At 43.7% G+C, this 13,944-nt stretch overlaps 1 protein-coding gene across 2 annotated transcripts in view; it reads right to left on the reverse strand.

The window, feature by feature from the left end:
• COMMD10 (COMM domain containing 10) overlaps positions 1-13,721 on the reverse strand; it is a 118,967-nt gene extending 105,246 nt beyond the window's left edge. The window contains exons 1-4 of one of the 2 annotated variants that reach the window (XM_080372087.1): positions 13,534-13,721; positions 13,282-13,372; positions 10,697-10,807; positions 8,753-8,908 (exon numbers count right to left, since the gene is read on the reverse strand). In XM_080372087.1, coding sequence (XP_080228213.1) covers positions 8,753-8,908; positions 10,697-10,807; positions 13,282-13,372; positions 13,534-13,565 — 390 coding nt within the window. In that variant the 5' untranslated portion in view covers positions 13,566-13,721. The remainder of the gene's footprint in view (positions 1-8,752; positions 8,909-10,696; positions 10,808-13,281; positions 13,373-13,533) is intronic. The other variant, XM_080372088.1, reaches the window with a different exon arrangement.
• Between the last annotated feature and the right edge of the window lie 223 nt (positions 13,722-13,944).

The raw sequence follows: 13,944 nt of genomic DNA on the forward strand, positions 1-13,944 counted from the left end.
CATTTAGCAGAGGGAATTTAGCATATGCACATTACGTACACACCACTTAGCAAGAAGGCCAGTTTCTGAGAAAACGACTTTCAGAGTTTTTCCCATATGGCTTCAAACAGCCAGTCAAGATACAGAACTGACAGCTCTGTCAAGAATTTTAGGTATGTGATTTCACTACAGTTGCATTCCCACACATCATTATATTAAGTAATGCTGTCTGAAGACTATAAAAAACTGCTGCTGCTTGGCAACACAGGACTCGTTATCTTCTTTTATTATATATATTTTAAAGATACCTTGAATAGTTTTCCAAAACAAGAAAGCTATAAGGCATTTCACTTGACCTGCTTTTAAAAGAGATAGATTTACACCAAGTACCAAAAAACATACAGGGAACATAATATAGGGGGAGGGGGAAGGGGAGAAAAGTTATTAAAATAATGAAAAATTGCCATGATAATTCAGAGTGAAGCCTACTATAAATCTAGCTCTTCTTCACAAAGTGGAAAAAATACATTTTAAGCTGATCAATAGGTGCCCTAATTTCTAAAGTGATACATTACCAATCAAAGACTTCAAACCTGGATCAGACTGACAGCAGACTGCTATCACTGACCTATCATTCTAGAGGCCACATTAAGAATACATTCAAAGAAAAAACTGATACAAATACCACCATTCCAATTGATTAGGATTGTATTATATAGCAGGAATAATATAAAGAGACTGCCATACAAATAAAGATTCAAAAAACCAATTAATGTAACAGGAAAATATACATAATTAATAACCCTGTGCAGCTGAAGACTGCCTATAGTTCCTATAGTTCAGTGAAAAAAAATGAAGTGAGAACAGAAATACTATTAAATAGCACAGCTTTAGTTTAACTCTACAGTTTTTATTCATTTCTCAAGATAGTAACATCCTATCAACAAAGCAGTCTGCACCAAAAAAAATGTCAAAGACCTATGTTCAAAAAAAGAACATCTTTTCCTAAAAAATTGGAAGTAGTGTTCAGTATGCCACAGAAAACTTCACTTAATCAGTATTCTGGGAAATACTTGTTCTGTTGCTCTAACAGACTCCAGGCTTGTCATCCTAATGAAGCTATCAGCCAGCACATCACCTCTTACATCTGCTGCATAGAACTGTGAGACCCAGAACACCAGTTTTTACCAACTTGTAGTTTGCAGGCAAGAACAGAATCTGGTTTAAGAGAAATAATGTCAATAAAAGCAAAATATCTGTAAGAAATTAACTTCTCATACTAACCAGTGGTCTGGAGTCTAAATCTGAGCACTGCTGCAAGCCAAAAAGATGCACTGGCCTACTCCCTCAAAAATAGTGATAAGCCAAATTAATTAGTAATATTATGAAATAATAATCCTGGACTGTCAGATATCCACTAGTTTTGACCATACACTATCTATCCTCAGTTCTTCCTTCAATATGCTCAAAGGTTCCAATGTGTAAACCATCTCTAAAAAAAAAAAAAACCAAAAAAACCTGTCTACCGTTTTTTGCTGTTTTAAAACAGAAATAAAATGTTACTGCCTGGTCCTTCCTGTGTACACTATGGAAAACAGACTTGGTGGCAGCTTTTCAGTACTTCCAAAATAGAAAGTCTCTAAGTGCTAGGTGCCAGGAGAGACTCAGAATTATTTTGCCAGTTGGATTTTAGTAAACACTTTAAAACAAAGATAAAATTCCAATTAGATCTTTCTTAGCTACATTGTAAGCTCTGCCTGGTACAGTTTCCCTGAACACCCTCTCATGCTGAAAAGAATAACCAGTACCTCTCTAAGACTAATCATGACCCTGATTCTGCACTCAGATCCAGATGAGCAATCCCATGCATGCACCCACTAAAATAGTTCTAAAGAAAATTCAGAGTTGATTAGTGTACAGGAAAACACATGGCAAGTGAAAGCATGAAATATTCACACATACTCTTTGAGTTCTAAATTAGTATGCAGTCCTGCACACTACCTGACCATGTCAGCAAAAGTCCCTACCTGATAGGCACACAACCAAAAACCCTGTACATATTTTTTAAAAAATATGAAAGAAATAAATCTGTATTCATAGAATCATAGAATCGTGTGGGGTGAAAGAGACCTTAGAGATCACCTAGTTCCAGCACACCTGCCATGGGCATAGACACCTTCCACTAGACCAAGTTGCTCAGAGCCCCATCCAGCCTGGCCTTGAACACTTCCAATGACAGGGCATCCACAGCTTCGCTGGGCAACCTATTCCAGTGCCTCACCACCCTCGTCACAAAAAAAATTCTTCCTTATATCCCATCTAAATCTACCCTCTTTCAATTTAAAACCATTGTTCCTTGTCCTGCAACTACAGGCCCTGGCAAAGAGGCTCCAGCTTTCTTACAAACCTCCTGTAAGTGCTGACCAGCTGCAGTAACGTCTCCCTGGAGCCGCCTTTTCTCCGGGCTGAACTACCCCGACTCTCTCAGCCCTTCTTCATAGCAGAGGTATCCCAGCCCTGACATCACTTTCATGGCCCTCCTCTGGACTTGCTTGTCCAGGTCCATGTCTTTCTTGTACTGGGGGCCCCAGAGCTCGATGCCGTACCCCAGGTGGGGACTCACCCACCTCAGGGCAGAGCAGAGGGGCAGAACCACCTCCCCCGACCTGCTGCCCACAGCCCAGGATGCGACTGCCTTTCCGGGCTGCAAGCGCACATTGCCGTCTCACATCCAATTTTCACCCACCAGTATCCCCAAGTCCTCCTTGGCTGGGCTGCTCTTACTCCATTCACACCCCCAGTCTGTATTGATACTGGGGACTGCCCCAACCCAGGAGCAGGACCTTGCACGTGGCCTTGTTGAACTTTGTAAGGTCTGTGTGGGCCCACTCCTCAAGCCTGTCAAGGTCCCTCTGGGTGGCATCCCTTCCCTCTAGCTTACCAGCTGCACCACTCAGCTTCGTGTCATCCACAAGCTTGCTGAGGGCGCACTCAATCCTGCTATGCCATCAATTAAGACATTTAGTAGTGTTGGTCCCAGTCCAGACCTCCAAGGGAGAACTTTGTTATAAAGCCACACCACAAAATATCCAGGCAAGCCTATATCATACTCTATTCACATCAGTTTCTTCCAAAATATAGCAGAAATGTGTCAAAGACAGGGAAAAAAGTATGACAAGCAGCAAACTTCCATGGAATAAGAGTGAGAAATCACAGACTGCATTGCTTAATATAAAAACAAGGAAGATCACACTCTTCTTTAGTATTTTTTATAATGAAGAGGGGGATATACATTAAAAATCAAAAGATAATGGATATACTGTTTTTAAAAAACATCAACACATACTACTTTTCCCTTAAGTGGTAGAAAATCAGAGATCAGGCCAGTACACACAGACTGAAACCTCCAGATTCATTAAGTAGGATATTTCATAAATAATCATTTTCTTATATATATCTGACTATATAAGACAGCTTTTAAGTCATGAGGTGAGGCATCAGTTTCCATCAAACGGCTTAACTAGATAATTCCACCCCTATGCTTCCAAGCAAGGTGCCAGAGATAGGATACACAATGAACAGATTTTCTGATCCAGTGTAGTAGCTTCTGTATTCCTGGAATCCAAATCACTAACAAAACTACAAGGCCCACCTGACCATAAAAGCATCACTATGAATCCAACTTCAACCACACACAGAGCATGAATAAATCAGAGTCTTAAAAAAAACCCAAAATACACAACCAACCAACCAGAGAAAAAAATCCAACCCCCCCTCAAAATACCAATCCTCAAGATTCCTAAGGAAAACAAATGTTCCTCCTAGGAGTGAGAGAGAAGGACAAGAAAGATGACCCAGGGAACTAAAGGCCAGTCATCCTCCCCTCAGCCCCTGGGAAGATGATGGAATAACTGAACCTGGAAACCATTTCCAGGTGCATGAAAAACAAGGTGACTTGCCATAGTCAGCATGGATAAGTCAGTCATGCTTGACCAAATTCTACAATGAAATGACTGGCTTGGTAGACAACATGAGAGCAGTGGGCAGGGTCTGCCTTCAGGGAGATTTCAGGGAGACCTCTGACACTGTGTCCCCTAAGATCCTCCTAGACAAGCTGTTGATGTATGCCAATGATGCAGAGAGGTACACTGAAAAATGGCTGAATGGCCAGGCCCAGAGGGTGAACACTGGCACAAAGCCCTAGCTGGAGGTAGTGACTAGCAGTGTACCCAGAGGCAAATACTGGCTCCAGTCCTGTCCAACATCTTCATTATGATCTGGACAATGGGGCAGAGCGTACCCTCAGCAGGTTTGCAGATGACACAAAGCTGGAAGCAGTGGCTGATACACCAAAGAGTTGTGCTGCCATCTCATGGGACCCAGAGAGGCTGGAGAAACGGGTTGATGGAAACCTCCTGAAGTTCAGCACAGGGGAGTGCAAAGTCCTGCAGCTGGGAAGGAGCAACCTCAGGCACCAGTACATGCTGGTGACCACCCAGCTGGAAAGCAGCTTTGCAAAAAAGGACCTAGTGGTCCTGGTGCATACCAACTTGAACATGAGCCATCAACGTGCTCCTGCAGCAAAGTCGGCTCATGGTATCTAGGGCTGCAGTAGAAGTTAGGATTGCCAGCAGGCTGAGGGAGGTGATGATGGCCACACCTGGATTACTATAACCAGTGCTGGGCTCTCTAGTTCAAGACAGACATACTGGACATGTTCAAGTGGACATACTGGAGAGAGTCCAGCAAAGGCCACAAAGATGATGAAGGGACTGGAACATCTCTCCTGTGAGGAAAGGCTGAGAAAGATGGAACTTTTCAGCCTGGAGAAGAAAAGGCTCACAAGGATCTCATCAATGTATATAAATACCTTGAAGGGAGGGTGCAAGATGGATATGGATGGAGCCAGGCTCTTTCTGGTAGCACCCAGTGACAGGTCCAGAAGCAATGGGCACAAACTGAAACACATGAGGCTCTGCCTAAATACAGGAAAACACTTTTTCATTCTGAGGGTGACCAAACACTGGCACAGGTTGCCCAGGGATGTGGTGGAGTCTTCATCCTCAGAGATGTTCAAACGCTGTCCGGACGTTGCCCTGAGCAACTGGCTCTACATGGCCCTCCTTGAGCTTGGGGTTGGACCAGATGACCTCCAGAGGTTCCTTCCAACCTCAACCATCTGCGATCCTGTGATTATGTTGCCAGCAATTACAACAGAAATGTCATGTTCTTTTTCTGTACCTAATATTGCTTCTGTGAGAGAAGTGAACAATGCAAACCAGGAACTTGTACACAGTCATGTAAACAAGTACCTATACAGAGGGCATATTTACAGGATCAATTGTCTTCCACGTTATACCCACATATACATGTTGCAGAATGTAGCAATAATTCAATACACATCTTTTTCCAAACAAGAAAGTTAATATAATCTCTAAATCCATCTAAATACCTAAACTGTAAATCTAATCTAAAAAGCTACCACTCTTGTGTAAGCATTTTTCATGATTCTAACTTTTTTTAATTTTAATTCAAGATATGTTGATGAATGTTTAAGCAAAGATAGCTACTACAGCAATGTGCCACAAGTATGAGAGTAATTTGTCTACTATTTCTCAAGGTACAGAAAGATAATACAGCAAGTATGTGCTCATATGCAATTACTTCTAGAATTTAAAAGGCAACAATGAAATGATCATGCAGTCATCTACTGGACTCATAAGACATTACAAGGAGATTCATGACATAAGAAGAAGATGGCAAGTTCTTCTTCCATTATCCTATGCAATTTTAAAAGTACTTTATCTCTGTGTGTCTTGTTAGCAGAATAAATATACTATTTAGCAATCAGTTTTGTGAACTTATCTTTGGGTTAAGGAAAAGTTCTTGTGAATGAGTTTTTCACTCAACTAAAGTCTACATGATTAAGACATTAGAGGTTTTCAAAACAAACTATGAAAGTAAATTCAAGTTCAAACTCAAATTACAGCTTAAGATCTACACTCACACTCAAGCTGATACTCAAAATTGTCATCTAGGCTTGGAAAAGAAGAAAAAGAGAGGGGCCAAAAATGATTTAAGCATATGTAGAGGCAAAAACCTGTATTTAAACCTGCTTTCATGCTAAAAAACAAGTAAATTGCACTTTGATATTTTTGCAGTTGCTTTCTGCAAGCCTAATGACAAATAACAGTTTAAAACTGCTTTATGTAGGATTTAATACAGCAGCAAAATGCAATACCATTCTACAACGTGGTACTGAAATCACAAAGAAACTCCAGAACTATAACATACACCAGGAGCACTGTATTTTGCAGGGCTCACAAAGCTGCAGACAAGAAACAGAGCAATGTCATCCCCATACCAGGTCACAGAAGGACATACCACGGGTATGTACAGTACAAGCTCCAAATGAAAGAGGATCAAAGGTGGTTTTGTTAGTTTCTCATACGCTGAAGACCCAGCAGCAAAATACATAATACTGCATAGTCTGTCTAAAGAAAATTCTCAGACAGCTGCTTTGTAGGGTATCTATAGAACTGCCTTCCATTCTGCACTTACATGCTGTATTTTGAAAGTTAGCCTCACAACCTTCCATGATTTCCTTTCGTTTTCAAGTTCAAGGGACAGTTACACTTGCCTATATATTTTCTGTATCACTGACCATTTAAACTTTGGGACTTGTATACTTGGCATTGGTAAATATTATCTCAAAAAGACAGAAGCCCTAATATGTTGTTCAACTCAAATATTTTTGTCATGCTTACATTATCAGTCATTTATTTGGTTAGGTCTGTGAGTTACTATAATTCTGCACATAAAAATTCAACAAGTTTTGTGTCTAAAATTACCTGGGTTTACATAGGATAAATTTTAAAACTTTAGAGAAATCAACTGTGATGCAATTCTGAGTACCCTTAGTCTGTTCCACAAATATATTTCATCTTATCAAAATGTGCTTTTTACACCTAAGTAAAATCTAGGTTTATTTAGGTATAAACCTGCTGGTGTAAATTACGTTGTTCCATTTCTGTCAGTGCATCACATGTACCTTATACGTAAAATTTATTTTCTATGTATATTTTACTGACCACATCATAAAGCCATAAACTGCACCTTATCCCAACAAGACACATAGCAATGATTAAAAAAAAGTGAGAACAACTGAGTCAGCGTTCCACAATTCTTTTGAACCATTTGATCCTGGCTGACACTGTTGCATTCTGTACACATCTCCTTACGCAGTTAAAGGCTTACTATGAATCAATAGAATGTTATTATACATTCTCATAGATGTAGACACTTATGTCTAGATACAATGAGACTTCCACAGCATGTACCAAAATTTTAACTGGTAACAGGCATATATGAAAGAAGATTATTATGCCATCATGAAAAAGATCTCAAAATTGTAGTAAGTATCTCACAAAACACACCATCTAACCAGCTTACAAAATTAAAGATGGCTGGAACTTGGATATGCTTCAAGTACAGAGAATAAACAGGCTGACGAGCTTACTCTCATGAGCTAAACCGCTACAAGTACTCATGAGTACATTTTACTCTTGCCCAATAGTAAAGCATATTCACAAATATCTCAAAATGGTATGTAGGTTGCACTACTTTACTTTGCTAATAATGCACATATAGTCAGGTTCCAACAGTTACAGTAGCTAAGCTAACATGTAACATCACTTTTAGACAACAGAACTCCATTGCTCTGATCACATTTACCTACTACCTAATAAGTACCCTTTTTGTTCTCCATTATCTTGGCTTCTCAAAAACTTTGTATCTTAGTTTAACCATAGAACCATAGAATCGCATAGGTTGGAAAAGACCTCTTGAGATCATCAAGTCCAACCGTTAACCCAGGACTGGCAAGTCCATCACCAAACCACGTCCCTAAGCACCAAGTCTACACATTTTGTAAATACCTCCAGGGATGGCGATTCCACCAGCTCCCTGGGCAGCCTGTTCCAATGCTTCACCACACTTTCAGTGAAGAAAGTTTTCCTAATCTCCAATCTAAACCTCCCCTGGCACAACTTGCAGCCGTTTCCTCTGGTCCTATCGCTTCTTACTTGGGAGAAGAGACCAACCCCCACCCGCCCACAGCCTCCTGTCAGGCAGCTGTAGAGAGCAGCAAGGTCCCCCCTGAGCCTCCAGACTGAACACCCCCAGCCCCCTCAGCGGCTCCCCACAAGACCTGTGCCCCAGCCCCTTCCCCAGCCCCGCTGCCCGTCTCTGGACACGCTGCAGCCCCTCTACGTCCCTCTTGCAGAGAGGGGCCCAGACCTGAACACAGGGTTCGAGGGGCGGCCTCAGCAGTGCCCAGTGCAGGGGGACGGTCACTGCCCTGGTCCTGCTGGCCACCCTGCTGGGGACACCAGCCAGGGTGCTGCTGGCCGCCTGGGCCCCCTGGGCACACTGCTGGCTCCTGCCCAGCCGGCCGTCACCCAGCACCCCCAGGCCCTTTCCCACCAGGCCCTTTCCAGCCGCTCTGCCCCAGCCTGTAGCGCTGCGTGGGGCTGGTGTGACCCAAGGGCAGGACCCGGCACTGAGCCCTGCTGACCCTCACACCACTGGCCTGGGCCCATCGCTCCAGCCTGCCCAGGTCCCTTTGAAGAGCCTTCCTGCCCTCCAGCAGATCAACACTCCTGCCCAGCTTGGTGTCCTCTGCAAACTTGCTAGGGGTGCACTCAATCCCCTTTAAACTCCTTGCTTTAAAAAAATCTACACAGCTTTATTCTGTCTTAGCAAAAACCCTTACCTTCCGAGGGGTCAAAACCCTCTGCCTGAACTTTTCAATCGTATCTTGGCCTGCAGCTGCCCATGCACTGGCAAATGCTTCAGCTTTGTCTTGATCCAGGTGAATGCTTTGCAGCTGCTGTTGCAATGAAGCAGGCTTCAGATTATGGTAGACAGCCTGTTAAAAGGAAAAATAATTGCTGTTGTTGAGTACTGTTCTACAAGTTGTGCCAGACACATTCTACCACAGATGGCCACCATGTTCACACAAGATTTCAACTAGCAAACTCTACTGTGAGACTGCAGGCATCCTGTTCATCTTAACCCACTGACAAGACAGAAAAATGTAACTCTCTCAATTGTATCTCAAAATGCAGTATTACAAATGACTCTTCTCATGATAGACAAACTATTAAAAAACACATACACAAGCTAGATCTGAGTATATGTATATGTTTCCACTGTACACAATGCCAAAGCAGCTATTAACTTAAAAAAACCTGTGCTTTGAGGTCACTTGTGCCTATGAAGAACAGACAATTTTTCCAAATTTACACTGTTCAAGCAAGCCTGAACAACAAGGTAGCATTCTGAAAAGACAGGAACAGTTTGCCAAAAAGGTGAGTTAGATATTACCTCGCTACTAGTGTCAATTTTTGTGGTAAACTCTATATAGTATGCTGGTCTCCACTTTCAAAACAGGACTCTGTCAGCACCAGGTCGAGGAAAAAAGAAAAAAGAAAATGCGGCAAAGACTGTGCAGCAGTATTATCACCTATAATGTGTCCATAGACCAAAGGGCTGCCAAAGTTATGCTCTGACAGAACAAACAGCTACTCCAAGAAGCGTAGCTATCAGCAGGAACACAAAGAGTCCTCATACAACAAATACTCCATTTGGGACTCTTTATCGGGCAACTACTAATATCCAGCCCTTGGGTGTTTTTTTTTAAATGTGAAACAATTAAGTCCTAGAGGAGACTGAACTTTTTCTGTTCACATGTTTTCACTAATTTTTCACTTCAATATTTATCATATAAATAAAGTCGTCTGATGAAATTAGGACCAGGTAATAAAACAGGTAAGTTCGCGGTTTGGCTGAGGTGAAAATTCAAAATTCCAGTCTGGATGTGACCTCAGGTTTCATTTTGAGTTTTGGTGGATAAGAGCCATGGGGAGGAATGGGGTTTTTTTGTTTTTAACGCTGGTAATGTGTTAACTAAGGGAACCAATCATAAATTGACACGTGTAAGAAAGTACAGGATTCAAATCTCACAAAAGGCAATCAGCATGCTTGCCCTCTGCACAGACTACACTTACTACGCTTGCATGAAATGGACAGACAATCACACAGCTGTGGCAATTTATAAGTTACCATATTTACCAGGAATACATTGGCTTCCCAACCCGTACTGGTAGAGTACAGGTAGATGGTAGAACCAGAAAACCTCTGTTTACAAGACATTTAGCGCTACACCATGCAGTCACCTACTCACTCAAATACTAGAGCTACATCAGATGCACCTGTTCAGTTAAGTACAAACTGCTTCTGTGCACAAAAATTTTCTATAACTGACTCGTCATGTAACTTAAGTAGTGCTCAATAACGCCATCTAATATTTTCCTCACAGGAATTAAAAAAATGGATGGATGGATGGCTTACAATGAGCAAGACGAAAGACTGTCTATCATAATTGTCAACATTTCTCTCAGTCACACAGAGCAACTTGCTTCCACCACCTATGCTTACACTAGCTGGAAACCCACTCCACAAATGCAGTCAGTCCAATCCAAATCAGAAAGGCACGCAAACAAAAGCAGTAAAATCATGCCCCCGAAACATATATAATATTCTATAGACACGAGTTTTCACCAATTCCTTTTTATCTTGACTTTTATATTTTTTAAATCTCCAATTGCATTAAAAAATATATACTTAGCGATTCATAATGATAAAAACAAGGTACCTGTTCCCAAATGAATGATATAGTTTCAAGAACTAGATGAAGATCCTGCTTCTCCAACGAAAAAGCTATTTGAAGTTTTTCTTCTTCCTCTTCACTGAAGGTACTTTCAGCCTGAAGCACAAAAATTGTTAGTCCTGACATTCTATTTAGCGCTCGAGAACATACTTGTCAAAACAAAAACTTCCTTTCCATTTTTACAAATGTAATGGCTGTCCAGTTGTTTCTAAACAGAAATAACAAAGTAAAGCTCTTTTCCAACAGAAAAATACAATGCAATGCCTCTCACTGAAAATCAAAGACAACAGTATCACATGAGAAGTTATCAGGATTGCTTGAAATACATCACAAGAAAATGCTTTCTCAGCACCTAAAAGACACTAAAGAAAGATGTTTCTTTCAACTATCAGATCATCTCCAACAACTTCTTATAAATAAAAATAAGAGAAGTATTAAGTGTACTACTTGAGTCAGGCCCTGAAGAAAACAGAATGCAAAACTGTAGCGAAGTTAGTTATGTGTGCTTCTTCCACTGCGTACACTCTTCTGAAAACCACTCATGCTGTTACAAGGGAAATAAAGGCCTAATGTATGCTTATTGTGAAAGTCAGACTTGAATCTATAGCCTACTGTATTTCTGAAGATTGCTGAAAATGCGTTCTACATTCAAAATACAGCTGCTATATTTATTACACTACAACAAATTAAGCAGTAATTTAAATGCAGATATTGCCATCTTTTAAAATGCAATTACTAACAAATCTACGCTACCGACATCAAAGCACCACATTTAGACCACTTATTAATCCAAAACTGCAAAGCTACACAAAAAAAGCAATTCAACTGCCAGAACAAACAAAATGAAGCAATTACACAAAAATGTCAATGTAAGACTATCAAAATGGAAACATCACTTGAATCATTAGCTGTTAGAAGGAAATGCAGAGCTATGAGTATCTGCTTTGTTAAGGCAAGTCAATTTATTTAAAGTTTCTGGCAATTTAACATGTCCTAGAGTCAGATACATTGGAAAGGCAAACTGAAGGATTCATGAGATTGAATAGACTAAATTACAAAGATCACTACAGCTCACGTAAATGCTGATTAAAGATGTGAAGAGATACCAAACTGATCTTGAGTAGTAAAAAAATCCCAAACAAAGAAAAAAACCAACAAAGACCCACAAACAAATAAATAAAAAAAAAGGTTGGTGACACTTCTCAGTTACCAATGAGTGAAAAATCCATGCAAAACAACGGAGAAAACCCTGTGCAGTAACTGCAACATCCAAGCTAGTAATTTTGGTAGGAAAAATATCAGCAATTGAATCAAATAATCAAAACAATCCCTACAGCCTCAGAATTACAACTGTTAATACATTTGTATTTTCTATCTGTGCTGCTCCTAAACCAGGGGTCCTCAAACTACGGCCCGCAGGCCAGATACGGCCCCCCAGGGTCCTTAATCTGGCCCCCAGTATTTACAGAACCCCCCGTCCCCCCCTGCCAGGGGTTGGGGGGGGAAACCAAGCAGCCGCAGATGGCTGCCTGCCACTGCATCCGCGCCGGCCCCTGGTTAAACAGTCTGAGGACCCCTGTCCTAACCTGTAGTATTTTAGTATTTAGTTTGTGTATATATATGTGTATTGAAAACAAATTCTCTCCTTTTGTTTTTCTGAACAGCAAATAAGGGAATCAACAAAGTCTGACACTGAAAGATACAGACACTCAACAAAATAATTTCTGCTTTAGCATTTATCTTAGTTTCCCCTGCAATATTTAGTACCAAGGTTGGATTTGGTCTCCATTTGACTTTTCAGTACTGTGCAGTGAAATTGACTACTGATTTTATTTCCTGGTTCTTTTATTTGTTTTGCAATTAAAAAACAAATTGACAAAAATATTCACTAGAAGTTATGGGCTTTATTTTTAACCCAAATTCCACGCGTGGCTTTGGCTGATGGACATATAGAAATGCAAAACAAAACAAACAAAAAAAAACAAAACAAAAAAAAAAAGGCATTTGGTCTTTCTCTTGCAAGGGCAAGAGCAGAGTCTGCACACACAGCCAAGGAACGGGAGAGAAACCAGCGCTTGGAGGTGACAGGAGCACGCTGTAACAAGCACGGCTGGTTCTCACACCGCTCACCCTCCGCACCCATTACCGGCTCTCACTTCATTCACCTGAAATACTTCTGGGCAATTAGCGATGAGTGAAACACTTGGCGGGGGGGGGGGGAACAGGAAGTAATTGTCCCTTAGCAGAGCTGAGTGCCTCATCTGTCCCAGAAGGACGACTCCGAAGCACCGGGGCAGGGAAGGGCCGCGGTTCCGCCGGGCTCGGCCCTGCCCACTCCCCCCCCCCCCGCCCCCGCCGCAGCAGACGCGGCGGAGCAAGGGCCGGCACTCGGCCGGGTACGCGGGTACCGCCGGTACCGCCTGCCGCTGCCCCGCGCCCGCGGCCCCGCCGGGAGCTGGGCGGCCGAAGCGCTAGCGGGGCCCGGGGGTCCCGCACCGGCCCGCGCCCGCCCGGCGCCGCTCCCGCGCCCGCGAGGCCCCCGCTCCCGCCGCGCCGCCCGCCCCGCCAACCTTCAGGTGCAGCTTCTGGAGAAGGCGGGAAAGGAGCCGCGGGAACCGGCCCGGATCCACAGCATTGAGCAGCGACACGGCCCTGCGGATGCTGCGCGGAAGGACAGGAGGCGGTCAGAGGGACCCGGGACCCGCCGCGCCCCGGCACCGCGGCGAGGCCCTGCCCCCGCACCCGGCCCGGCCCCACCCGACCCGCCGCGACCGGGACGCGGGCGAGGGCGCGATCAGCGCTGCTCCTGAAGCAACCGGTACCTGTCACTCTCCGGGACGACTGACGCCGCCATGGCTGCCGCTGCGGCCCCGCCCCGCGACGGCAGCCCGGCGGGGCCAAGCGGCGCCGCTGCGCCCTGCCGCGCCTGCCCCCTGGCACAGCCCCGCGCCAAGGCAGGGCGGCCCCGCGGTGGCAGGCGAACGGCCCGCGTTCCCCCCGCGGGGCTGCGGCACCCTGCAGCCGCTGGGGGGGCTGGAGTTGAAATCCTCCGATGTAAAGTGCTCAAGACGTACTGGTGCCTGGCAGGAGCCCGCCGTGCCGGGTGTGGGCAGCGCTCCTACCGTCAGGCACGCCGCTGCGGCGCGGTTCTGCGGGGCGGCCCGGCCCCTCGGGGCCCCGTGAGCCGTCTCGTTCCCGCAGGGCAGCGCACAGCCCGCTCCGAGCCAGGGGTC

Source organism: Falco punctatus (genome assembly GCF_963210335.1).
Source record: "Falco punctatus genome assembly, chromosome: Z".
Classification (NCBI taxonomy): domain Eukaryota; kingdom Metazoa; phylum Chordata; class Aves; order Falconiformes; family Falconidae; genus Falco; species Falco punctatus.